Here is a 26,645-nt window from a genome sequence, read left to right on the forward strand (position 1 = left end):
AGTAATTCACCAACAATGGACATTATATGAAAGTCATTTTCCTCTTTGCCCATTAAACTTTCTTGGTATGTCACGGTTATTCACCTATATGGCTTGTGAGAAATAAGAAGCTTTACAGTACTGATTTTGTTTTTAGATATACATACAGCCTTTAGACACGTTCACGAAGCATGCATGAGATTGTATTATTATCAATATGTTAGGTCTAGAGTTCCACAATAATGTCATGGAAATTGTAAAGTAATATTTGGACACTCTTTTTCGTAGGATAATTGCAAAAGGATGAGAACCCAAATTATAAAAAGAGAAGGAATGGGTTAGTAGAATGGAAAAAAGGGAAAAATATCGGAAAAGTCACAAACCCATTATATTTGTATTAATTTTGTTTTAAATCTTTTAACTTGATTCATATTCAATCATTTCGGCTAATTTTGGCCGGATACTGCTAACATGGACGTCGACTGGCTTTATGTAATATCACCGGTACTAACACGGACAATTTCTATCTTAATATTTTGTTGATTTTTTAATTATTTTTCTGATTTTTCTTTGTTTCTTTAATTTTAGGTGTAGAGGTCACGAAAGATCCACTTATTGATGCCCATGTAGAGAACTGACTAGACACGTGGCCCAAAATTTCGTTTCTCCTTCGGCCTTTTACACTTCGACAGCCCAAGGCGTGAGCCCAATTAAAGTTCTCGTGGGCTTCGGTTATGAACCCAAAACGCGCCTAAACCGGTTCGACCCGACTCGTCCGGTTAATACTCGAGCGAAGGCGAATTCCACCATCGCCAATCACGAGTCACGAGCCACGACCACCGATTTTGGGAGTTTGCGACGGCGATCGATTCTCTCTCCATCCTCCTCGCCGGCGGGGGCCACCGGAAGATCCCTAAGGTGCGACCTCGCTCTCGTTTCGTCGTTTCAGTCTTCGATCGCGATTCTCGCTAACTAGAACGTTCGTGTCGATACGTGATTTCGGCGTCTCGGCATGTGATCGGAAACCCTAATCGTGGCTTCAGATTCCGAGTTCGATCGCCGGACTGTGCGCGTTCTCGGCCGTAGATACGGAGATCGATGGGGTTCTTGGTGACGACGCTGATCTTCGCCGTGATCGGGATCATCGCGTCGCTCTGCACCAGAATCTGCTGCAACCGAGGGCCTTCAACGAATCTGTACGCTCTCTCTGCTCTGGCGTTTTCGCCCTCTTTCCTTGTTCCTGCGCTGGTTCGATAGTGTGGTTTTGCGGATAAAGCAGTCGATGCGTACCGAATTGCAAGTAATCGACTGTGTTGCGTTTGAGGAATTATGACGTTCTAAGTGCTTCTGTTGATTTCTCGCTGTCGGATATATGCCGCTCAATGGAAGCCCTGTGAATGAAGTGTGCTGGTCATTAGTCAAGTTTGCTTGTGCCTTTGCTCGGCTCATTAGAACAGATGTTTGCCGCAAACTCGCTTCTGTGAATGTCGATGGTATTTCCATTATGAGGAAAAGGCTGAAGAAGATAATTTCAGAGAAATGAAAGCATGGTGGGAGACTTGAGCATAGAAGTAGGCTTGGCCTTGCGATTTGCATCTGTGAAGAAGAAAACTGTCGTTAACCAGTTGCGACGGGCTATATTTAATAAACAGCTGCCTTGGTGTATTTGATGAAAAATCGTAGTCAGTTTGCAAACCTGAACAGGTTTGAAGGCAGGAGTCAAATGAGGAAACTAAAATGAAGAAATGAATCCTGAGAACATGGTCAAAAAATGAATCCACTTTCAAAAAATATGATAAAAACGCTTTCAAAAAATATGATAAAAATCTTGTCTCGTAGAATTTTGTCATGCTTGTTCAGTTGCAAATGAAAGAGTTATGATTACTTAAAAATTGAATCCCATTGGTTGGGAATAGTGTCTGTTTCCTGCTAGCCGGCAACTATGAATTTGTCTAAGTGACTCTGAATGTGAATGATGCATAATGTATCTGATTCATTTGAACTTCAAAATGTCAAGTGTAACTTTTATGTCTGGATTGTGCGTAAGTTCCTCTTTATGTATATTCATTTGTACATTCCTCAATTTTGCATGTTCAATTATCATTTGCCGATACCTTTGACGGTTTGGCCTTTTGAAGTGGCTGCATTTGTTCAGACAGCTTATATAGTGTCGGATATGTCTCGGTTTATGCCTTGTAATGCTTAATAGTGAGGTGCACCATGTATCATAATAAGTGGAAGAAATTCCATCCCTTCCTTGTGGAGGTCATAGACAAAGGGACACTAGAGTATATAAATAGGCACTAAAAAGACAAGCACCCTATAAAATCAATCACAAAAAAGAAGATGAATTCTCTCATATTAAGACATATATCAGAACTCTGTGGCAACTCTCTCTTAGCAGAAATGAATAAGATCTAACCATGGTGATTCCTGTAGAAATATTGGTTGTTTTTCTCTTATTACGTGCTAAAGAAAATGTGCACCCTCATGAGATCTGTTTCTTGTTCTTTTTGCATAAACTTAAAGTACCATATAGATTTTTTGTCTGCTGAATGAACATGTTCTTGTGATGCAGGTTCTATCTAACGTTGATTATTACAGCAACAGTGTGTTGTTGGATGATGTAAGTACTCTTTCTATCGCAATATATCAGCTTAAAGTGTTCGTGAGCATTAATTCCATGTGACTGCTCTCTTGCTAGTCAGCTATTTCAGTATCTCATTTCTTGAAAGATATTTTGAATTGTGGAATGTCATGTTAGTTTGAGGGACAATAACTGTAGCACGATTTAATAGATCCCTTTCTAAATCTGTCTGTCTCATAAAAACGGATGTATTGAGATGTATTAATTGTTGGTCACATGAATTGAAGTTACAGTACTGTCCTTCTAAGTAGTTAGGGTGGCGACTACCAGAAAAACAGATCAATAAGTTTTTAATGGGAGCATGGATTACAGTCCATCAAATATGAGTAGAATCTTATTGGCATGCTTACGATTGCATAAGAGATCATGATTGAGAAGTGCTTTCTTTATACTGAAAAGGAAATATAATTTTCTTGTTAGATGATCATATATGCTATTCACCTTTGACAATTCAGTATGTGGATTCTGTTACTGCCCAATTTTACAGCTGATAATATAGAAATCAATCTAGATTAAGGCATGTAGTGGAAAACGCTTTGACTGTAGTTATATTGAGCGGTGATTGTACTATAAGAAATTGCAACTTGACTGCGAATTGCCATTGGAGATGAGCTGTGCTCCAGGAGAAAGGTTTTCGGACCTAGGAAATAATGTCTTAATATTTCCACATTTTCTATCTTATCCTCAATTTGGTCATTTCGTTCTCTCTTCAGGTGGGCAATTGTATATCTCGCTCAAATGAAACCGCTGATTGTCCCTATTCTGAATGAGGGGGAATGAAGCTCTACAAGTATATATACCATCATCGGAGGACCCAGGATTTGATGAGAAGTATCCGATTCCTGGTCGACAGGGACCATTTGGTTATTTGGCTTTTTGCAGTGTTTGTGTGTGAGCGAGTATTTTCCTTCTTTGTCAGCCCCATTGATGTATCAGCTTCTTAATTAATCTTGCTAGTCTGTCTCTGTTTCGTCTTAGAAACATGAGGAAATTTTATTTTATTTTTTTGGGGGGGAGGGGGTTTGGGGTTATAACATTTTAGCCATGATTGGCCCAATCAACGCCAAATATAAACCATACGTACCTTGGGGAAGCCCCAGTGCGAATGGCTATATCGTGGTAACGGGCTAAATGGAGGCCCCAAGTAAAAATAACACGTGCCTTAATGGACCTACAGTAGGGTTGGCCAACTTCTGGGTTTCCAGTAATCAGTCAAGGCCCAAAGACAACCTCCCGTGGGACAGACATAGGGCCCACTAAATGGCCCAATCAAATGGGGAATAAACGTGATTTAATAATGGGCCGGTCCACCACGAGTGGGTAGCACACTTTACCACCCACAAGTGGGCCTTTAGTACAACTAGACCGTTTGTAACGTTCCACAGCACAAGGGTCCAACAGTGGGACACGTGGCCTATTTGAGGCCCGAAAGCGCGCCGCCAAAATCGCTTATTGTATGAGTAGACGGATTGATACGTGGTCCTTAATAATGGGCTGTTCCACGAGGGCCCAACATTGCGCCACGCGGCCCATTTAGCTTAAAAGTGGGCCACAAAGATTGGCCTTTGGTACAGTGAGCACAAATGGACTTAAAACGTGGGCCTTGCTAATGGCCCGTCCACTGCAAAAGGCCCAATAATGGGCCACGCCTGAGCTCCATATAATGGGCCTTGTCAATGGACCAATACGCCTAATGGAACCACGTGGCCCATTTACGGGCCCAAGAGTGGGATTGGATGCGCACCTTTGCATGAGCTTCAATGATGGACCGATTTAAGGAAAATGGGCCCGACAATGGACCACTGGGGCCCAAAAGGGGGACCACGTGGGCCTTTAGTATCAACAATGGACCGGTTTACTATAAATGGGCCCAACATTAGACCATTTGGCCCATTTGAGGCCCAATAGACGTCCTAGCAAGCGGCCCTTTATGATTGGGTGTCGGTACAGTAAAACCAATTGCCGAGAAAACGAACACCTCGGCAAAATGAACACCGGATTATTGGGCACAACTGTCAATTCACGGCCCATTGCCGGAAGGTCCACTTTCCGGCTAGAGGCCCAGTAAAGGCTTAAAGAACCCCACTCGCGGACACAAACTAGAGCAAACTTCACTTGCTTCGGGCCAATCACAGCTCCACCGCATCCCCCAGTGAGAGGGAAAATGACTGGATCGTCCTTCGGCAGAACAGCAGAGATCACCTTCCGGAATCCAAGGGACGGGACCAGCTCAACGGCTCTTAACATATTACCGTTTCCATAAACTACTAGAAGAACAATTAAAACAGTTTATTGATACAGGCGAACATTAATTTTGCACAAAACATGCGCCATAATGAGATAAACAAGATACACAAGCTTAACCAATCACAAAAAAAAGGACAACTCGGGCTTCGGAGTGAAGCAGAACATGCTTTCGCCGAAATATTCAAACAGCGAGGCGAGCAAGTGTCCAGCATTCACATCCTCTTTCCAAGCCTGGGCTAAGGCGTTTGATGTCTTTGAAGTTGAGCCGCCACCGGGATCCCTTCCTGAGGTGCCTTCACTGGGCAATTGACGCAATACAGAAACACCAGGACCCCCCACTGCCCCTGAAAATCCGCTCCCTACTCCTTGCATGGAATTAGCAGGCATGCCACCAATCATTCCCTCTGTGGCTACTCTTTTCAGTGGCGGTTGCTGCCTTAAGTTATCCGAGCTCGCTCTTCGTTTATCTGAGTGCACATATGAAGTACATTACATGTAAGAAGGCATAAATTAACCGGATCAACAGTTTGATTTCAGGGAACGTAACTGACTGAAAAGATTGCAGCAAGATTATCATACACTTATCTAAGATAGGGGAGAAAAACGAAATATGAACACAAAAAGAGAGAAATTCAAAGATTGTTACATATAAAAGCAGAACTAACAAACACACAGCCGAGCAAGCATGAGTTGGAATTGGTACTTTAACAAAGATTTATATCAGCCACCATTTTAGCTAGTGGGAACCATCTGGAAGACAAGATCTCCATTAACAAGCAAGTTATAGTGCCACTATAGTAAAGACCACGCACACCATTACCCCATCTAGTGAGAGAAAATAATGCTGCTATGAACTATCTATCCAGAAGAAAGCACCAGACAGTAACAAAAAACAATTCCATTCTCAGCTGTTGGTGCTCAATTTTCTGGACCCAACATATCAGCAGGCAGCACTAGGACCATTGGCAGTTGAATACTAAAGTACTGACATAACACCATAAGACAATACAGGCAAATAGTCTCATCATTACTATCAAGAACATTCAATTTGTAGAGGCCTCAAGGGCTCACAACAAGTTGATGGCTAACAATGCAAAGCATATTAACATTCCAATCATGTGCAGAACTGCTTTATACACGCAATTACAAATCCACAAAATCAGTACTTAATTATCAAACAATGCTAGTGGGAAACTCAATTGACAACATGCGACTACTATAGGGTCTGAGCTCATACTTGATATCGTGACCATCCTTGACGTCGCAACCTTCCCGTTGGTCTTCCAAACAGCACGAGTTGGGGGTGAGAGCAAATTGGGGAGCATCTTTAGTCGATTGTACATACAAAGGCCAGCCGCACTCTGAAAGCAACAAGTTTTACACAATTAGACTAATTTGCATACCCATATTCTCTGGCAACACGAGACAAGAAACTGACCAGCAGTGCTCCATAAACACGCCAGGCTTCAAGCCTCTTTATCTCATTTCTTTGATTCTCAGGCAACAATTCTGATGAAAGAAGTTGCAGATAAGGCTCAAGATTTGGTATTATCAGCAGCCGAACCTATGTTGACAAAGATGGCAAATTGATTAAAACCAACACTAACAAATTATTGGAAATGAACAAGACCAAAATTGAACATTGACATCTCCAACAGAAGCCAAAAGTAAGATTCAAGGTAGTTCATAATTTTTGCGATGAAAATCACGAATCATAAAATAACAAGGATTAGGGAAGTTCTAAAGTGAGTGAACTTCAGTCAATTAAGTGGAAGCTATTTCTTATATTTTAAAGCATCTAGTACATAGGCACTACAATCTCTACCAGTGCTGAACATACCACACTAGGTCCAAGCGCTGCTAATCCTTTGATTGCACCATAATGCTGAGGCAATGACTTCTTTGGATCAAGGAAAGCATGAACAAGGGTCCGTATGACACGCGGCTGCAGATTATGGTAAACATGCCCGTATCTGCAAAAAATACCCCAGGAAGTGTGATTCGCTGATTCTCATAAGCCAGATAAGCAGCTATAGCACATGTACATGCCTGCATGCAGGTCTGACCCATGAGTGGGCTTTATTCCTCTTCCATCTCATCACAGTTTTCTTTTCATGTTAATTCTCCCAAATATGACCAGCTAAAGGTTAAATAAAAAGTGAATAAAGTATTATGAACATGGGTGACGTAAATTATCTAAATTGCCACAACTTAATGAAAATGCTTCTCCCCTCGTCCCTTACGCTTGCACAAGGACCAAATGCCAAGGAACAAGATCAGAGGCAACATGAAAGCTCTCGGCATCATGAAATGAGTGGGGAATAAGTATTTCTAGGTGCTCGACATCTTTAAAGGGAACTCAAAATAAAACATGAAGCAAGAACATGACTACCTTTTACATATTGAAGCAACCAGACTCGCTGACATGTTTCTGAGCTCCCAGTGATTGTCACTTAACCGATTACCCAATCTTTTGGTAACAAGACAAGTAATAATAGATGGCATCAATTGGTGCAGCTGGAGAGAGGAGATTTAGAAAGTTGAAGATCAATCAATGACAATATAAAACTTTCACTTCAAACAACTGTGCAGTAAACAATTATAGGGTGCAAGTAGACTGAAACTGTATCCCACATTCAATTATTATTGTAAATAGGGCCCTCTAGATAGTCTAGGGGTAGAAGGCAAAGATATAGAGAAAACAAAAGTAGGGATAACTCAAACAGCATATCATATTCATGCTGTTATTTAATTCCGCAATCTCATAACTATAAGGTACAGCTGTCCACTTTACAGGAATACACAGGTTTTTCCACACTCAAAACTGATAAGAGAAAAATAACTTAGATGTCGGCATCGTTCATCGGATACTCATTTCTTTTGTCCATTTAACATCATCATATAACATGAATGTAAGTCCTATCAGAATTAGATTTGAAAAACAGCTGATGTTGTGACTTACATAGGGTTCAATATGAACGTGTGGATTTTGAAGAAGGCTTCCCACAATGCGCACTAGGGCAAAAAGCAAAGAGATCTTGCTCAAATTTCGTGTAACCTATATAATCAGACAAAGGAACTAAACTAAGAGTAGGCAGTGAATGTCAAAACATTTCGAGAAAATAGTAGTGAAAAGACAACATATAATACAAGAAGAATAAGTGGTACCTCATCAGCAATAAACTGCGTAAAATAAGGAGTCAGAGGATGAAGACCCGAGTCAGTGGCCAAGCTTACAAGTGCTTGGTCAAAGAGGACAGAATCCGAATTGCTAATAGTAAGTTTTCTAATTTTCTCAAAATATAGCTGCACAGCATAAAGAAAGAAATGTCTTAGCAAATGATCTTTCTGTTAGGGTCAGGGAAACTAGGGAAAGAATAGCTGCATCAAAGAATCACAATACTTCACCTGAAGCTCCCTAGATAGTACAATCCTAATGGGTAATTTGATGTCAATGGAAATTCCATCTTCCCTGTTTTCATACTTTTTGCCATCTGATGCCGCTGTAAGTCCTGTAAATGAAAAGGTAAAACCACAATAAGTAACAGAAAATCTTTTGTTATTCATCCAACATATTTCACATAATAAGGATCCAGAGAGGAACAAATATCCCTTTGAAATCAGAAAGCAAAGACTTATTTTTGTTTTAATATTAGGTTAATTAAGAAGGTATAGTTCCAGCTGATGCCAAATTTCACAGGATACCTTCAAAAGCAGGGCTTTCCGGAATTGCAGGCTGAACCCCTTCAATCGCTAACCAATGAGCAGAAACTGCTGTATCAAGTGGAGCTCTCGGCAAAGGTGCATCAACGATCTTCAAGCTAGAGCTCATTAGAGAACCTATGTGAAGGACTTAAGATGGAAGAATCTATAGCAAAATCAAATATTTCTTACATCTTTGAATTCCACGTCCTTCTCATCTACATAAAACAGGTCATTATGTCCAGCAGCTCTTTTGAATCGCAGTGCATCACTGGAGGCGAATCCGTATATTGGCTAAAACAAGGAAATGGCACACAAGAATGAAGAACTACATTGCAGAGAGAATGCCTGTATGAAATGTGACCGCTGTAACTTGGCACATATATGAAGGGGAAAGTTATAAAGAAAGGCTTCACACAAGAGGTCTTATCAGGTCCTTATTAAGATGAAATTCTTAATGATGGTTGTATTCACATATAATTGCAATAATACCTTGTTCCATGGCAAGATTAACCGCAAATGGAAATAACCTATCCCGCTATCTTCTTATCCAAACAGACAACACTATTTTCCTTTAAGTAATAGCAGTAGCATATGATAATCACCTCCACATTTCTCAATTTAAGAGCGCTGTCCACGTCGTCAACAGTCAGTGCTGTTCTCCTCGAGTGGCGCATGCATTTGATCGCCTCCTGCAACTCCCAAACAGGAAAACCCCCAATTAACAACACATCAAGACAGTGAACTGTTATTCCAACGACAACGCTTCTGCAACATTGATTCACGGATGGAAAAGATAGCTTCCCACCACAAAACCACAACAAAAGCCCCTCATAACCTAGGTAATCACATCCCGTCTTCGATGCAAAGTTTCTGTTTCTACTAGCGCACACCAGCATAGCGATCATCATTTCTCACAGCTATCAAACACCATAAACAAATCATCGCAGTGCGGTAATGGAGTCGAAGAACAAGGCAACGGATTCGGCGACCGTACCTGCATAATCTCTCGGAGGTGGTACTCGACGTCGGACGCGACGGCGACGGCGACATCGGAGGCCAAATTGGGAACGCCGATGGTCTGCGCGAGGACCTCGATGGACTCCTTCGGCACGAACGTGCTCATCTCTCTTCTTCTTCTTCTTCTTCTTCTTCTTCTACTACTCAAGCGAGCGACAGAACCACATCACTCGAGGCCTCCACCGAAGCTTCCTCCGTCAGAACCAGGAAGGAACCGCGGACAACACGTCAAAGCGAAGAAAGGCAACGCGAATCGATCGAGATGCGCCTTCGATCTCTCGAAATCAAGGAAGAGGATCTTCGATTCTAGGGTTTATGCTGCGAGTGCGAGACGAATCGACAGTTGAATTCCGATCCGGGAGGGAACAAGGGGTTGAGGGAGACTCGCGCTGGCAATGAACGGTCTACTATTTGTGGCGTGGGCCCGAAGCGGGAATGGATCAGCTCCTCATGGGCCGGACCCGAATGGAAAGAATCTATCGCTTGGGCCTCCGAATGAAGAGCCCAAGAAAGAAGTATCGACCATCTGCCATCAACTGCATTGAGAATCCTTATTCCTAGATTTTGGTAGCTGCATCCAACCTATCTTAGCTCATATTATCTGTATCTGCCAGATTATTTACTCGATTTCATATAGTAATAGCGCTCGAAAAGCTACCCTTTCTGTGCAAAAGGAAAGGTTTCGAGATCATCCGATTTTCTGCAGAATCATCAACCATGTACTACCAGCCACTATTTCAATCAAAACTCAGGAGCAGTTGATCGAAAGAGACGAAAGGAGGCTTTCCTGCAAGGGCCACGACATCCGGTTTCACCTCCTTCAATTCCCCCGTTTTCGCATGCTAAAAGGCATCAGAGGTTAATTCTATCAAGTATGACAAAACCATGCATTCATGCATCGTGCCAGTGCCTGTACACCAAAATCTTCCCCTTCAAAAATTATTTGAAGAGAACATATTGACTACTTTCTTTATCTGGGAAAGAAGAGCTACTCTCATAGGAGAGTTTCTCGCCACGCCCTAAGAATAAAGATGCTACCTAGCCTCCTGGCAGCAATTCCACAAAGTTTGTTGCCCAATAAACACGGCATTGTGAGGAAAAGCTCAACCTTCTGAGTATACGACACGGACTGTCAAGCAATTTCAATGCTATACATGGGGTTCTCTATAGTTGTCCATGGACCAAAAAACCAGTCAACCGAAGTGAAAAACGTTCAGAACTCTGAACTTTACTCATTTACTGAACAGAGCAGATTGGATTCACAATCAGTCCTCACTTAGAACCGCCCATTACTTCACACAGTTGCTTCAATTTTCAGGACAAACACAAAGCAAACAGTGGAACACACCCAAAAAAAAACAAAGGAATGTTCACCATGGCCAAATACAAACCACACCGAGGCAAAATTAGACGCTTCTCAGTTGTTTGATTTACAGGAACTTGATCAACAAATATACAGCCACGACCAGAATCACAATTCCGATAACAGACAAAATCATGCACATGCAGGTGCAGCCTCCCTTGGTGCGCTTGTTCAAAATTGCCAGGTTCTTCTGCACTCGCTGTTCTCACAACAAAACAATCAACAAAATGAATATCCTTAAAAAAATTTAGCAAATGAAATGTGCAACACATAAACAGAGACATTCATAAAAGAGACGCACGCTTATTGAGAGAGAAGAAAAGAGTACAGTTCCGTCAGACAATAAAACATCTCAACTTGCAAAAAATGCACTGGTGCAATCTTATGTATCAGTATTATAACATCCATTGGACTAGGGCTGCATTGGCAACACTTTGCCAAAGCCCTTTCGGGCTTTGAAGGCCTTGAGCAAATATAAGTACCGTTTGACAATTCTTTTGGAGAGCTTCGGGAAGATGGAATTGCATTTCCAAAGCTCTCCAAAGGTCTTTAACCCAAGGTAGGTCTGTGGGTGTTGAGCATTTCCAGAATGCTAATATATTTTTCCTTCTAACTTTGCCCTCACTAAAATTTCAAAATCCCGAAAATGCCCTCATCAAGCTGGCGAGGCTAGATCTGGCAACCGGCAAGCTCAAGTGACATCATTTGGGTCACAGGACCTAAGGTGGCATTGCCTGGGTTCACATGACCCAAGCAACACTGTGTGGGGTTGCCTAGGTTGTAGGAACCCAGGTGACGCCACCTGAGGTTGTGTGACCTCAGGCCAGGCTGACTGATGCCAAGATCTGGCTCACCAACAAAGGTTTGAAGTTTTTTAGTTATTTATTTTTTTAAAAAGAGGAAAAGTCCTTTACAGCAGTAGTTTTTCCAAACAGCATCTAGAACAAAGTTGTTTCCTAGTGAACTTTTAGATTACACTTTATCATACACTATTTGCATTTAGAAAAATCCCTTTCCTTTGCATTTTCCCAAAATCTTTTCTCGAAAGTCTTTAACAGATGTGGCCTAAGTATGAAGAAAAGAACCCTATGTATCCTCAAAGTTATCCATTACATTTTGAACCATGAACTATATCCTTTAAAGCATATAGAAAAGAACCTTAAGTATCCTCAAACATCTACCTCAAAACAATTTGGATATGAAACCTAGGGAAATACATTAGCACATGCTCTTCAAGGTCAGAACAACATAGAAAGTATAGAACCTCTGGTCTCATCCTTCTTCCGTGTTTCAGAACCCATTTGAGACATTCTTTTCATGAAAGCTCCAACTTCCACACAACTATGAAAAATTCTAAGTTTATTGAGATTCAATCCCCTTCATTGAAACTCTTGGGGATAGCATACCATAGCTAGAAGAAAGGCCACTTATCCCGAGTACTAACCAACTAACTTCACTCAGATTCCAGCTCATAAAAGCTGATATGCATTTGCAAGAAAAAATACCCGAAGACGAGAGTCCGTAACATCCACATGTTGGTCCAAGTTATCCTGTAGATCATAAGAGGCAACTGAATAAACTTCCAACTGGAAAATTTAGTCACAACAATCTATAGATGAGATAATGACGGATAAAAAAATGCAATATACTGTAGACAATACACATCACATACAATTAGTCTGGTATGCAAGTCAAGTTCCTCGTTCACTGCCAATGCGATATGTTTTGTGCTTACTACTGTCTCCTCCAGTTTCTCAAGACCTTCATCTTGTTCTGTCAAAGGCACACAAAGACAAAGGCTTAATTTTCTCACTGGTGCATAGATGATAGATCAGCAAGAGGAGAAAACTCTTATGTCCAGGACTTCCCATGTGCTAAATTCCAAGGGTAGGGTGGCAAGTGAAAGAGTCCTAGATTAGAAACTTGCCTCTCATTACTTGTCGCTGAAGAACCACGATTCCTTGATTGTCCAATCCTGCAGTCCTGCTCATGGCATCCGCAGGCTTTATCTCTGGTCCAAGCAAGCTATCCCTGGTAGCAGAGTGTGACATTTTCAACGTGGAATCCATCTGGTTCACTCTTGTTCTCAGATTCGAAAGCAAGTCCTTGCGACGATTAATCTCTTTCTCCGTTCTGTGTAAGAAAAGAGGAAGCATTGCCAGAAAATCAGAAAATAGTTGAACTCACAAAAGTAGCAGAGACTACGCCTACTAACACCAGCATTTTGTTTCCTACAGCAGATTTAGGGACCAGAACAACAATTCACGATTTTACATACGTTTAAATAATTCAAACAGCTAGCAGCTCTCGGCTTCTTTATCAAACCACACAAAGAAGACAAGTGAGAATGTACTCCCCTTTCACACATTGTGACAAAAATTCAATCGCCATTTGCAGGGTCCAAAAACTCCCATCCAAGTCGATTAGAAACTTATCTAAAAAAAAAGTTAGCATGCTTAAAAGGAACATATTAACAGTAAAGAAGCTCAGATCATTGTAAAGATTTAGCCTGACACAAGAGAGATCTTATGATAAATTAAGACTGCACATGGATCAATCAAAGTAAAGTTCCATACATATACTTGTACAAATTTATGCTGAAAATTGGCTCCTAGTAGCTCTACACTAGAAACTATGGAAAAAATGATTAAATGCTGAAGCTCATTTTAGCCAGTAACAATTCCAGAAAGATCTTAGTCTATTTGTTGCTAGTCATCATGCCAAGAAGAAAGATCAACATACAGAAAGATCATCAGAGCAATAGCATCAACAAACAACTTTGCGATCAGCAAATTCAACAATTCATGGAAGAATATAATCATCAATATACACCATACAATCACCGGAAGATACTTCGATAGAGGTCCAAAAATTCATAATTTCCTTGGAGATATCAAAGCAATGGCATGAAATGGACTTACATGGGCCTGCTGAAGGGCTTCGTCAAAATGTTCTGTAAGCTGTCAAGTCTAGTGTTCAATATAGTAATTTTTCTCCGTACAGCAGATGCATGACGCATGCTTTCAGGTCCTGATGTGGGCATTGTACCGCGTTCAGCAATCATGCTACTGATCTCCTCAGCCAGTTTTACTGCATCATTATATTCTTTAATCCACGAATCTCCAGAAGAGGCCATCCTCCTAAAGGAAAAAAGGAATGATAAGTTGCAGTTGAGTATAGAGATAAATAATAACTTCTATGACACCATACAAAGGAGTACGACTTCTATGAAGTGCCCACCAGTATAAATGAATAATGAAAATGAAAGAACGCACATGAAAGATGCGGACATGACAGTAAAGTAAAGACTGTAGGCAAATCAATAGCAGTGCTTAAGGAAAGTTACTGGTAAAGATTTTCAATCCACAGCTTTTTTTCTTAAAATCCAGTTTTCAAACCATCAGTTGTCACTAAAACTAGAAAAAAGAGTATAGGGCATCAGCAAAACATATCCCCAGAGAACCTACTTAGATGCTCTTTCAAGCTAAAGGCTGAATACTGGGGAAGACCCGGATAATCTTTCAGCCAGACCCAAAAACACACACCACTTCACTCAAAAGCCAACAAATGAGAGCGCTATGCAGCATAGCTCACAAAGCTTGGCATTTGTTATCCCTACTTTTCAATGGGCACAAGAGTGAAAATGCAATATAGAACATCCAAAAGACAAACTCCTATGCCATTAAAAAGTAGACCCAACAAACAGTGATTGGCCACCTTGAATCAGACTAGAGGAAAATGATCAAGTGGGCAAGCAACAGAGCATAAGGTAACGTATCCCCAAATCACATCGAACTTATTATATATTCTTGTTTTCAAGCAAAAGAATCCACCAGCAATCTCAAGAACAATCTCAAATCTTATAGAATGAACACAGCGAGATGTCACGCATCAACGAGAACCATCACGAGGTCTTGGATCATCCGCTGATCCATCACAATGCAGCCACATTCAAACGGCCTCCAATCTTCAACAAGGCTAACATACCCTGGAAAATCCCACACGACATACATGATTTCCGAAGTATCGCCCCAAGATTCACACTACGACAAGAACCTCAGCTTGCACGTTCAGTTCTTTTCCCCCAGCGACGCGCCACGGACCTCTAGCATAAATCGATCGATCCACGTCCCCGCCCAAGAACCGGACTACCAACTCCTCCCGCATTGCACCATCGCACCAACAAGCACTCCCTACCTCATCGAACGACCTAGTATCTAAAAAAGAATTCACCCGGATCGCCGACGAGGAGAGGTGCAATCGAGCCGCGGCGCCGACGGAGTGCCTTCCGGTACAAGAATCGAATCGAAGAAGGGAAAGGAACGAACCAAAGAAAGAAGCGATTGAGATAAGGGGAACACCTTTCGACGTCTCTCGATCTCGCCGGCCACGGAGAAGGGGTGAGAGGGGCAAATTGATGGGGCCGACTTGAAGACGCGATGATCCACAGGCGATCCTAATGGAAGGTGACCGACCGACTGCAGCGATGGCGATCGCTGCCCTTGCTGATGGTGATGGAGAAGGTGATGGAGAAGATGATGGATTTCTTTCTGTGGAGAAATTGGAGGAAGGGTGACCTAGGTACAGAGAGACAGAGAGGGGAATTCCAGCGTTTAAATCTTTTTTTTTTCTTTTTTTGTTGCTTTTCATTCTTTCAGGATTAGATGGATTAATAGATGAAAGAAGGGAGGTGGTAAGATCATGAGTATTATATACCAAAGCCATGCTTCATCATTGATTCAATTTTGGGGAAAATACTAGGTATGAACTTATAGATCCACACGTCATGAGTCTTATAATTTTTTTAAATTCTGGAATAATAATTTAAAATGTGGGAAGAAGGTAAAAAATGATTTTAACTCTCAAATAATTTCGAACGAACAAGGCCTAGCAATTGTGCACACTCGATGCAATGCACTAAAATGATCTTTGAAGGATTAAGCAAAAATCTTGCTAGAAAAAAGATTAAACAAATTCACTTTATTGCAAACATTGAATGGGAATAAATCATTGATGCATAATGTAATACAAAGAAGTTATATCTATGTGGAATTCGATTTAATAATTTCTTAAAAAGATTATTGCCATATATATATATTTATTATAAAAATGAAACGTATGAAATTAAAATAAAAGTAATAATTTTCACATTTATGCATGGGAACGGTATATATAAACTGAGTAGTTGAGAGATGCTGGAAAAATAGTTCAGAATCATACAAATAAAAAAAATCATGAAAATTACCTTCATTATTCTTTAAGCGCCGAATTATGATTCTTTATAGTAAAAACTTATCGACATGAGGCTGCACATCCTCTGTTTTTACATCAACACCAATAATATTGTCCGGCCATGTAGTCGCCTAGACAATGCCGACATGGAAAAGAAAAGTTCATGATCATTTGACAGTTCATGCACTGTGGCCCGCAATGAACCACTCGTTAATTCCAAATAGAAGAATACAACGGAAAACAAAATAAACGAGTGGGCCAATTTGGTTACACAAAAAGGTTTCTAAAAAATAAGAATAATTTTCAATTTTCCTTTTTCTTTTCTGGTCTAACAATTTACCTTTCTTTCCCCTTTTTTTTTGGTCGATTTTTTTTTCCCATTGAGTAAGTGAGAAATGGACCCTTTTCTAGGAATGGAATCATTAAAATATGCCAAATTCCATTAGATTTAGGTAAGTCCTTGCATTTAAGAATTCCTTATTCACCAAGCCCACCATAAAACTTGGAAAACAAAAGAACGAAAAGCAGGGGAAGATTCCATCCCTCTGGATGCGAATCTCACGCTTCCGTCTCCTCTTATCGCTCTCCGCAATCGCCAACCTCACGCCCTCTACACGCAGCCTCATCTCGCGTTCGCTGTCGTTCCTTACAGACATCTGGAGAGACCCGTGCGGATGGTCGTTCGCAATAATGAACAAGATTCCAAAAGACTTCAACCGCTCTCTTGCAACTTCCACGGATGTGAATTCCGCTCCTCTGCATCGACAGATCGCCTGTTCCTTTCTTGCACGCTCTCTTCCTTCTCGCTGTTTTTGACAGACGGGCCACCAGTTGCTTTGAAACTTCTTTGCCCATGTCCTAGATGAGCACGTCATCGATTACCCACGTGCTAAAATCTCCTCTTTTTTCAATCCGTGGCATCTCTTGGAGCTTGAATTTGTAAAGAAACATGCGTTGTTCATCGCAGCTCGAGGTCTCATCCCTCTTGTTCTTCTTCTCGTTCGTTGTTCTTCCACTTCTTTTGAGTCCCGTGAGTACCCAGGTCCGTGCTGATGAAGAAGGCTTCATTTCTATACTCGTGTCCGACAAGGGTCTTGATTTTGCTAAAGACTTGCTCGTTCACAGAGCGGTCCACTCAATCATCCCGCTTCAGCTGCCACAAATTGAGAGATATGTGAAAATCCCACTTGTGGGCAGGGTTCATGTCGTTCTTTCAAACATCAGTATCGATGGGGTTGAGATAGATTCTTCATACGTCAAGACTGGTGAAGGGGGTATTGTGCTAATAGCTTCCGGCGCTACTGCGAATTTGAGCATGAATTGGCAGTATTCTTATAGTACGTGGCTGGTCCCTATACCGATATCTGATGAAGGTAGTGCTTTTGTGCAGGTACCGTAAACTTAAAGATCTCTCATTCTCGCGATTTTCTTGTTGAATTAGTGAAGTATGAGCTTGAAATATATTGTTTCTAGTAAGTCTTCTTTGAGAAGTAGCTGGTCAAATTATTAGTCTTGTTCTGTATGATTCGATGAGTCGCTGGATTATACAGTAGTGACAACTTCGATGGTGCAACTCGTGTATTTGCTTAATGAAAAGGTGGTCTTAACCTTGAACTTTATATTCAAAATAAAAAGGGAAAAGTTCCTTGGTATTCAAATATGATGAAGAGATTGTATTATACCTAGCATTGTGAATATCTGCAATTGTCAGTGATAGCTGCTTGGATGATGGGTGAGCTAAGTTTTTATATGATAGGAAATGCTAAGTTCATCTCGAAGATTGTATTATACCTAGCATTGTGAATATCTGCGATTGTCAGTGAAAGCTGCTTGGATGATGGGTGAACTAAGTTTTTATGTGATAGGAAGTGCTAAGTTCATCTCGAACTTTGATAATTCTATGCGGTTAGGACTAACTAATGCTTACTGCGTTTCTTCAGTTCTCCTTAAATTTCTCCTGCTTCTCTTTTTCCTAATCTTTAAGAAAGCTTGTCGAAAATATCTCTTCATATTTCTGTATCTTTTATCTCATGGAAGTTTGAAAGATTTGTCAATCTTGTGAAATGGGATGATATTGCTACTTCCTATGAACGTGATGCTTCATTCTCATTAGTATACTCAGTCAATTGCAGCATGACTTTTAAAAGTTCGTGTTATTTTGTTTCTCTGATTCTTAGGCCTTTTTTAATCACAAATATGCTGTGAAAGAATAGTGTTAAGAAGTGCTGCAATTGACAGGTTAAAGATATGGAAGTGGGGCTTACCTTGGACTTGAAGGATCTAGGTGGTACTCTAAAGCTATCTGTCCAAGAATGTGGATGCTATGTGGAAGCCATCTCGATCAAAATTGACGGTGGGTCATCTTGGCTATATCAAGGGTATGCAATCATGTTGAATAAGTTTTTTTTTCTTTCTGAATTTTCAATATCTAATAATCTATCCGCTGCTACTGGGGTCACTAGCTGATCTTTTTGAGTTATTAATGGAAAAGTGTTAGCATGTCTCTTTCATTGATTTCTCTCCCGGTCATAAAAACTTAAGTGCAGTATTCAATGAACTGAAATCTGTCAAAAGTATTGAAAAGGTTGGGTTTCTCCAAGTCAATCCTGTTTTGCAGTAATTTTTCAGATGATTAAACAGTTATTTGCCTTTGCCAACTCTGTAATCGATTTGATTACAAGTTTGCTTCTGTAAATTACCTATAAAAGCTTTGCTTTGGCAATGCTTTGATGCCTCTCAAAGGGCCATGGACCTGCCCTTTTTCTGGTTACTGCATGAAACCTGCTACTTACTATGATTTGCTTCTCTAATCTCAGGGTAGTGGGTGCTTTCCAAGGAAAATAGTGTCAGCAGTTGAGGAAGCCATTCCCCAGAAGATTACAGAAGAAATACTGAAGCTAGATGCCTTACTGCAAGATCTTCCAAACAAAATTCCAGTTGGTGATGTTGCTTCTCTGAATGTTACTTTCGTGAGTGATCCAGTGTTGAGTAGTTCTTCCATTGACTTCGAGGTCAATGGGCTATTCACAGCAGAAGACCAGATCTTTGCATCCAAATATCCTCACAGACCTCAAACCACTTCAGTTACCTGCAGTGGTGCAAATGAAATGATAAAGATTTTCTTACATGAAAATGTACTTAATTCAGCATCGCTTGTTTACTTCAATGTAAGTTCCCAATTTGTTTGCTGTATTTCAAGTAGTGAAACTGATTAAAAGCTTTTATATGATTATTTGTATGTTCAGGCTTTTATGAAAAGCTGATCGGTTTTCTTGGTTTACTGGTAATGTGTTACTTTTCTTTTCTTTTGGTCAGGCGGATTATATGCACTGGCTTGTGGACAAGATACCAGATCAAGCTCTACTGAACACTGCTGGATGGAAGTACATCGTGCCTCAATTATACAAGCTGTATCCAAATGACGACATGGACCTTAACATATCTGTAACTGCTCCACCTCTCGTAAAAATTACTAAACAGGGATTGGTGCTACCATTTACACAGATGTTATCATTAATGTTCTGGATACCGGTGAAGTCATACCAGTTGCCTGCATTTCACTGGTGTGTTGTACAACTCTTGAGATCTATAGCATTCTTGCATCAATTTGTTGTGGTGGTTATGCTTATATATGGAATTCACTAGAGATTAAGTTTGTATAGGGTCTGAAGGTAGAGCTCATAAGAGCTAACAGCTGTCATCACATTGACCTAAATTAGACTCTGATCAGCTATTATAAAACTCAGATATTGATGAGCTTATGATTGATTTTGGAGGAAATTGACCTCTTCTGTTGCTCTTTTTCCACCCTTCCTTTTGGCTCAAGTGTTTCCTTGGAAGTGATAAACATTTTGTAACTATGATGATTGAAACCTCCTTGTTGAAACAGGTAATTAATGCTTCGGGTTCGGCACATATACTGCGGAATAATTTGGCTGGGAGCATTAGAGTGGAGCACCTCTCTGCCTTTTTGAAGTGGAGCAATATTGGCAATCTCCACATGCTTCTGGTTCAGGTATATTAACTTTAGCTGCTATGTTACAAACTGAACTGACAGAGGGATACTACCGTGCACCTATCAACAAGTACAGAAGTCTAAAGCTTAACTAGCATCAGGGTGAAAGTCATGGTGCTTGTGCGGCCATTTAGATTCTCTTCATCTTAACTTTTTCTGTGGTTTGAATTGCTTAATGCTATCGGGTGCCAGTACTTCACGTCGCTGTGTGGGCTTGTCCAGTCTCACCTTAGGACCGACATGGCGTCCCGCATAGAAATTGCGACTTTCTTCTTGCATTTGCTCATTTTAATGCCACGGTGAATACATCATGGCGGGATCTAGAAGTGCCACAAGAAATACTGATGTTTCCCATTATATGTATTGATTTCTTCTATTGGTCCAGTGGAGAACTCATTGAAATCATCTGCTACTATGTTCTGTGCAGACGGTTATGTCGACAGTCATCAAAACCGTGGTTGTTCCCTACGTGAACCTACACCTTATGAGTGGATTCCCACTGCCACTTCCTCATGGATTTGCACTTGGAAAAGCAAGAATCCGGTACGCTGATTCGGGCATCCTGATCTGCAGCAACGTGAGCTACAAGACGTCTGTTTTGATTTAGTTGTAGCAGCTATTTCTTGAAGCGTGCAAATATGGCCATGTACAGTTGGGAAAATATATGTAAAGATTGGTATAGCCTTGTATAGTAGAAAAAGCCCAAAATTTCCTGTGCAATAAGTCACTAGGTACTTATATTTCCTCATCTCTTGTCCTTGTATCATGATACATTTTTCGTCTGGAATTCCTCAGATACTGTATCTTTAAGTTGCTTATGGCATGGAAACGAATCAAAACTCTCTCTCTCTCTCTCTCTCTCTCTCTCTCTCTGCTTGAAATACTAATCAATCACAACCGATAGTGGCTTGTGGACCTCGGGATATCACCAATCGTCAGGGTTGAACTCGTTTATGCAAGAACTTCAAGCTAGCCATGTAGAGACCCGTGCATTGCACAAAATTAATATGCATGATAAATAATTAAAGAGATCACTAGGGCAAAAATTTGACAAATTATATAGATTATAGTTTAGTAACTTGAATTCTTTATTCTCTTAAACAAACCCTAGTCCTAGATGGAACATTTATATTAAAATAGCTACAAAATTTTATGGAATGCGTGTCTCAATATGAATTTTCTTATCAATAGCCTTCGTTGAACCTCGAAGAGGTTTGAAAATAAGAGTTGATATAGAAAATTTGAATATCGATGGAGAAAAATAACTGATCAATGTGAAGTTAAATTAAATCATACCACACAGAGAGATCTATTGAAATTTATATAATTGGTTAAATGTAGGAAATATTAATGGAAATTGATTAAAGAATTATCATCATAATTGAAATTAAAAAAAATGAATTACGCCATTAAGTCCACGGTCTTCTAATAATGCTATTAAATTAAATTAAATAACTCCTCGAAGGTCACAGTACATACAATTTGTACAAACTATACAAAAATCCTATGTGACACTCTAAGAAAACACTTCTTTTATTTGTTCTCAAATGAAATAGAGATGGCTATATGTATTACCGTTGAATATACTATAGACTCATAGATTTGAAAAAGATATAGCAGAGACGTATCATTAAAGCCAAAAAAAAAAAAATTATACCAATTAAATTTAAGTCGACAATGTAATAGGAGAAAGGAAAGTAAAATGAATACTCAACTTCGCAATTAAGTAAATTATTAATTTTGTTTGAGATGTTGTCTAGATGATGGCTAATTTTACGGAAGAAGCATCACAATCTTCTTTCTTTTTCTTTTTTTCTTTTCTTTTTTTTTTTTGTGGCAATAAGCGAGGGGTCATTTTATCAATATGCAATCTCTAGTGGCACACTTAGAGAAAACACTTAAAGGAGACTATTGTAACTATATATGGATTATATTGCTTCCACGCATAGAGTCTCCTTTAAGCGTGCCGGGTCTTTATAAATAATTACAACCCTAGATGGCAAACTTAGAGCATATGTAAAAATGTCTTCGGAAAACAAAAAAAAATCAACATCATCAGCGATACTAAACATTATGGACCCGGCAAAAATCGGTGCCTAAGTGAACAAATTATCATTGTTTCGCTGGATTACCAAGAACGTCGCGAATTAGAGTGCTCTTCGGAGCTATTCAACATGGAAACGTTTGGATTCAACGTCACACATTGCCTCGTATTCAAGCACAGCATCGTGGGTAACGATGTTTTCCATGGCAATTCAACAGACGCATGAATTCAATCCTCTTTTTTGTGCCTGTCTTCGGGGCTTCAACGTGTTCTTGCACAAGTCCCACGCTTCTCTTGAAACTAGAACGATCGTACGAATGACGATATATGCCAAGTGGCTATTTAGGCTACGATATATGCGAAGTGGCTATTCAGGCTACAATCCTAGCTATCAAAACTTCTTTTTTGTCTCGTAGTTTCTATAGCTAGAACCTATACATTAAAGCTGTCCTTGTATTCACTTGCAGGAGCGAACTATTTACTCGACCTTGCCCACGAATCTGGAATCAAACAATAATGAATGGTGAGTGGAAAAGCAGCACAATGTACGCTTGGAAAAAGATACTGTCTTGGACAATTAATACGATGTACCTATAGTGATAGACATAGTTAAGAAATTATGGATCTGTTGTAGTCAATTTACCTAGCAAGGGCACACCGGACGATCCCTGTGCCCTTCATAAGCCTGCAATGTTGGGCTTCACTTAAAAGCTTGTCTCTTCGGTTCCCATAGATTCAGAAGCTAATCTTGTATAGGTTGAAGTAATTGCTCGATGTTACAAACTCTTTATCTTTATATAGGTTGATACAAATAGATCGATGGGTAATTACATATTGAGCTTCTACACCATAAGCTCTCCTGTGAGAGTCGGTATATATGCAACAAATGAGCTGTAAATATAAATTATTAAATCTCAATTTAGTCGTTTATTGGTAAATAAGTCTCCAAGTAGTTTCGTTTGTTAGGATTTCACAAGCCTTTGATGTTGCCATCCGGCAGTATAGTTCCTCGGAGTTGTTATCCATTTCTAGACCGAAAGAGATTCATCTTCGGTCAATACAACATCAAACATTTAAACCTTAAATTTCAATTGTCGGCACGACTGCTCTTTGACACTTTAGACCAAGACAAGGCCTAAAACCAAACCACCACGCCGTTCCTCCAATGGAACAACAATTCAGTGCCTTTTTCTTCTTCTTTCGGGGGCAATTGGACCCTCCCAAATCCAGACATTTCATCTTTTCTCATCAGTCGACAAAATTCTAAAGGACAAGCGCATGATTAGCATCTTCTTTGACCATTCCACCAGATTCTCTCTCTTCCCTCTTTCCTCCCCACCATTCTTCCGTTCCGACCCTCGCAAATTCAAAAGAAGACCCCCATCCGTCGATATCAAACATTGCCACGCAACGTCAAGGGCCGTAATCATTTCGAGAGAAAAACACGGCACGAAACACCACGATAACCGAAAGAGACTATACGTTCTGGCTTGACTCGATGCGTAACTTTCTTTTTTAACCCCCCTGCATGGCTAGGGCTAGCAGTCACAGGCAACATAAATAAATAAAAAAAGCAAAGCGTGCTATGATAGTCTTTGTAGGGGGTGGTTGGTCGTTAAAAGGGCGATAACAGCCCGGCCTAGGTTCACGTGAACCGGCGACTATCACGGCGTCGTGGACTTCCATGGAAAAAAAGGGGCTCTTCAATCGAAAGAAAATCAAAGAGCACAATTCCGGGTCTTTCGAGTTAATTAAAGATGATTTCTAATTTTTATCAACGTGCTCTCTCCGGTCTCTCAATTTGGTCCTTTACTCCACGGCCCTCCCCTAGCATGTGATGCAATCACTTCCTTTTCACTCTAGAGGTAGGATAACATGATTATATGTGTGAAATTACAAAAAACGATCCTCCTGCTTCTTCTTCTTCTTTTTGTGCATTTTCGCTATCACATTAAACTATGTAAGAGAGTGGAGACAATCTCATTTGACCCAAAGGCCACATCCACACAATGGGTAGAACCATACTCGGTGCGTTCTTGAGGATTAATTAAGCCAAAATGCTTAAATATGTTGCATAATAAAAAGGAAGAAAAAGAAGATGTCAACTGAGGTACCGTAAAGTTTCTATTAACTCTATTGCTTGAGCAATCTAAAAACAATATATTTATGCCAATTGATTAACAATGCATGCGTAAATGAAAAATTTCCACAACATGCACTCAATAAGTTTGATGCCGGAAAAGGAATTTAGATTGGAAAGTTAGATTACTAATGATGAATCTTAAAAGAAACTCATTTTATTGGACATAGTAATGGTTGTCATGTGATTGGACAAAAGTGTGTCACACGGGCTGAGCTTATTCGAAAGATAGGTGGCTTTCAACACAAACATCAATCCAACAAAGACTAGGATTCCAATTACTACTTAAAAAGGGGATTAGGTTTACAAACTGAACTTGATTTCTGGGATGATGACTTGAATCAAGCAATATTTAAAGCATCTCTCTTTGTCTTGGAATATCATCTCTTTCCATTCCCATGATCTCATTATGTCCTCGCGTAAGGACCACCGTTTCCCCTTTAAAAAAAAGGAGTATGATGATGCAAAGAAAAGCTTGCTCACTGTTTGGTTCAAAACGGTTCTAAATGGAAACTTTTTAATCATTTCTTAGACGTAATTTATGTTCAGGTCCAACCACGGAACTTCATTATTAGTGACATAAAGTTCTATATAGTTTTCATTTAATTACTTCGTGAGCGACTTTCGACATGAGTAAAATAGAGGTCAGAAGTGGAAGGAGAAGATGCATTCTTGTATGTCTTAAAAGTCCATCACCTCAATTTTCTTCTTTCTGTTCCGTTGCACCGAGGTTTACTTTAACATTGACACTACAATTATTCTTCTTTTGACCTCATTTGTCTCTTAAAGAAAAGCGGTATGCTTATATTTTGTCTTTACACCATTATCAAATTGGGTTCACTCAAGTATGGCTTTTTATTGCATCTATCTCTAAAACTCGACGTCCGATAATCCAGCAGTTTCTCTGTTAGGTAAAGGAACTTGCATCATACGATGCACTCGATGAGATACTTCTTCCACTTGGTCCATTAAGTTAGGTCGATCGCATATGCTAAGAAATAAGGGACGAGGCTCGTCTACCATCGTTGATTTCACCAGTCATCTTTCCCATTCTTTAAATCCCAACACATGTCCATTTCAATACGACAAAGCAAGTTCAAGAGTAACTTAATTCCTCTCCTACACGTTCATCTCTTAATCCTCAGCTGTCCGCCGTTGTCCCCTGCCGTTGTCGTGCCTCCTCAGACCACACATGGACCTCCAGCAGTGACAACACTATGCCGACGGCTTTTGTGCGTGCGTGGCTGCGGCCTATCTAATATTGTTCCATTGCACTCAGGAAAGACCCGCAACATGATGGGCGACTAATCATTCGATGCTGGTCTTCATTTGTCAGGTTGCTGCTTGGCTCGTCTCCGCTTCAGAAGACACCTTGCATACATGCATGACATAATGTCCACAATGAAGCCAAACCCTGCTGTTATATGCTTCTGGTTCCTCTGAAACTCGAGATTTCCTTTTGGGACAACTTTGAGACCTAAACGATAATCGCCCAGCAAAAAAATTTCATTCAGATGAAATAATCATAACCAGACAAAACAAAGGACATAGTCCCCTACATATTGTAGTGATTGTCCCTGTACGAAGATACAACAAAAACCCGGCATACTTTTTTGCTTACTGAGTGCTTTGCCCTGCCGAAAAGACAAAAAAGAAATGAAAACATATAGCCGGCATCTTGTTTGATCTAGACTGAACGATTCGTCTTGTTGGAATGGCTTGGTCATTAGGGCACTGTCTACTTTTGGCATCTTTTCAAGACATCAAAAGGCTAATATGTACAAAGTTTTGATTTTGATATCCTAATATGTTGAATAATAATAATAATAGTTAGGGATACTAAAATCGATATATAAAATTGAATAATTCAGTGATGTAGCTGCAGATTATAAAACAAATTATAGTAGACACTCGAATTTTTAATGTTATTGAGTTTCTCTTAATATTTTCAGCTACCCCTAAACCACCCTTTTCGGACAAAAAAGAAATGAAAACATATAGCCGGCATCTTGTTTGATCTAGACTGAACGATTCGTCTTGTTGGAATGGCTTGGTCATTAGGGCACTGTCTACTTTTGGCATCTTTTCAAGACATCAAAAGGCTAATATGTACAAAGTTTTTGATTTTGATATCCTAATATGTTGAATAATAATAATAGTTAGGGATACTAAAATCGATATATAAAATTGAATAATTCAGTGATGTAGCTGCAGATTATAAAACAAATTATAGTAGACACTCGAATTTTTAATGTT

General features: G+C 40.0%; 4 protein-coding genes across 7 annotated transcripts; 2 read left to right on the forward strand and 2 right to left on the reverse strand.

Moving 5' to 3' along the window:
- The first annotated feature begins 770 nt into the window (after positions 1 to 770).
- Positions 771 to 3,625, forward strand: LOC120294723 (V-type proton ATPase subunit e1). The gene is made up of 4 exons (XM_039315165.1): positions 771 to 897; positions 1,023 to 1,175; positions 2,558 to 2,605; positions 3,340 to 3,625. The coding sequence occupies exons 2-4, from the start codon at positions 1,078 to 1,080 to the stop codon at positions 3,404 to 3,406; spliced, it is 213 nt and encodes a 70-aa protein (XP_039171099.1). The 5' UTR covers positions 771 to 897; positions 1,023 to 1,077; the 3' UTR covers positions 3,407 to 3,625.
- Positions 3,626 to 4,861: 1,236 nt separating this feature from the next.
- LOC120286021 (transcription initiation factor TFIID subunit 6-like) lies at positions 4,862 to 9,983 on the reverse strand. 2 transcript variants are annotated; one of them, XM_039314217.1, is made up of 12 exons: positions 9,573 to 9,983; positions 9,181 to 9,267; positions 8,768 to 8,869; positions 8,579 to 8,687; positions 8,282 to 8,385; positions 8,042 to 8,179; positions 7,836 to 7,931; positions 7,266 to 7,390; positions 6,714 to 6,846; positions 6,312 to 6,437; positions 6,111 to 6,234; positions 4,862 to 5,340 (listed from the first exon to the last, which is right to left on the reverse strand). In XM_039314217.1, exons 1-12 carry the CDS (start codon positions 9,699 to 9,701, stop codon positions 4,994 to 4,996), a joined length of 1,620 nt encoding a protein of 539 aa, XP_039170151.1. In that variant the 5' UTR covers positions 9,702 to 9,983; the 3' UTR covers positions 4,862 to 4,993. The 2 variants fall into 2 exon arrangements, with proteins under 2 accessions (XP_039170151.1, XP_039170152.1); XM_039314218.1 differs by lacking the exon at positions 7,266 to 7,390 and having other exon boundaries at positions 7,836 to 7,888.
- An 815-nt stretch (positions 9,984 to 10,798) lies between these two features.
- On the reverse strand, positions 10,799 to 15,528 carry LOC120286022 (syntaxin-51-like). Of its 3 annotated transcripts, none has more exons than XM_039316169.1 (6): positions 15,320 to 15,528; positions 13,880 to 14,098; positions 12,886 to 13,091; positions 12,631 to 12,731; positions 12,464 to 12,508; positions 10,799 to 11,157 (listed from the first exon to the last, which is right to left on the reverse strand). In XM_039316169.1, the coding sequence occupies exons 2-6, from the start codon at positions 14,092 to 14,094 to the stop codon at positions 11,026 to 11,028; spliced, it is 699 nt and encodes a 232-aa protein (XP_039172103.1). In that variant the 5' UTR covers positions 14,095 to 14,098; positions 15,320 to 15,528; the 3' UTR covers positions 10,799 to 11,025. The 3 variants fall into 3 exon arrangements, with proteins under 3 accessions (XP_039172103.1, XP_039172101.1, XP_039172102.1); XM_039316167.1 differs by lacking the exon at positions 15,320 to 15,528 and adding an exon at positions 14,946 to 15,136; XM_039316168.1 differs by lacking the exon at positions 15,320 to 15,528 and adding an exon at positions 14,970 to 15,133.
- Positions 15,445 to 21,045, forward strand: LOC120294283 (putative BPI/LBP family protein At1g04970). Its single transcript, XM_039314288.1, has 8 exons — positions 15,445 to 15,481; positions 15,617 to 15,651; positions 17,158 to 17,580; positions 18,429 to 18,515; positions 19,007 to 19,357; positions 19,506 to 19,753; positions 20,080 to 20,205; positions 20,633 to 21,045. The coding sequence occupies exons 1-7, from the start codon at positions 15,445 to 15,447 to the stop codon at positions 20,081 to 20,083; spliced, it is 1,185 nt and encodes a 394-aa protein (XP_039170222.1). The 3' UTR covers positions 20,084 to 20,205; positions 20,633 to 21,045.
- Positions 21,046 to 26,645: the final 5,600 nt, after the last annotated feature.

The sequence above is a fragment of the Eucalyptus grandis genome, chromosome 6 (genome assembly GCF_016545825.1).
Source record: "Eucalyptus grandis isolate ANBG69807.140 chromosome 6, ASM1654582v1, whole genome shotgun sequence".
Classification (NCBI taxonomy): domain Eukaryota; kingdom Viridiplantae; phylum Streptophyta; class Magnoliopsida; order Myrtales; family Myrtaceae; genus Eucalyptus; species Eucalyptus grandis.

Bases quoted from the DNA above. Each gene is read 5' to 3' on its own strand.
- LOC120294723 (XM_039315165.1), top strand. From the start codon at position 1,078: ATGGGGTTCTTGGTGACGACGCTGATCTTCGCCGTGATCGGGATCATC. The intron at 1,176-2,557 runs GTACGCTCTCTC...CTTGTGATGCAG, and splicing joins CGAGGGCCTTCAACGAATCT to GTTCTATCTAACGTTGATTA. The intron at 2,606-3,339 runs GTAAGTACTCTT...TTCTCTCTTCAG, and splicing joins ACAGTGTGTTGTTGGATGAT to GTGGGCAATTGTATATCTCG.
- LOC120286021 (XM_039314217.1), bottom strand. From the start codon at position 9,701: ATGAGCACGTTCGTGCCGAAGGAGTCCATCGAGGTCCTCGCGCAGACC. The intron at 8,180-8,281 runs GTGAAGTATTGT...TATGCTGTGCAG, and splicing joins TACTATCTAGGGAGCTTCAG to CTATATTTTGAGAAAATTAG. The intron at 7,932-8,041 runs GTACCACTTATT...CTGATTATATAG, and splicing joins CGCAGTTTATTGCTGATGAG to GTTACACGAAATTTGAGCAA.
- LOC120286022 (XM_039316167.1), bottom strand. From the start codon at position 14,971: ATGTATGTCGTGTGGGATTTTCCAGG. The intron at 14,099-14,945 runs GTATGTTAGCCT...TTTTTCCTTTAG, and splicing joins GTCGTGTGGGATTTTCCAGG to GAGGATGGCCTCTTCTGGAG. The intron at 11,158-12,463 runs GTATTTTTTCTT...TTGTGAGAACAG, and splicing joins TTACGGACTCTCGTCTTCGG to CGAGTGCAGAAGAACCTGGC.
- LOC120294283 (XM_039314288.1), top strand. From the start codon at position 15,445: ATGGCGATCGCTGCCCTTGCTGATGGTGATGGAGAAG. The intron at 17,581-18,428 runs GTACCGTAAACT...TGCAATTGACAG, and splicing joins AAGGTAGTGCTTTTGTGCAG to GTTAAAGATATGGAAGTGGG. The intron at 19,358-19,505 runs GTAAGTTCCCAA...TCTTTTGGTCAG, and splicing joins CATCGCTTGTTTACTTCAAT to GCGGATTATATGCACTGGCT.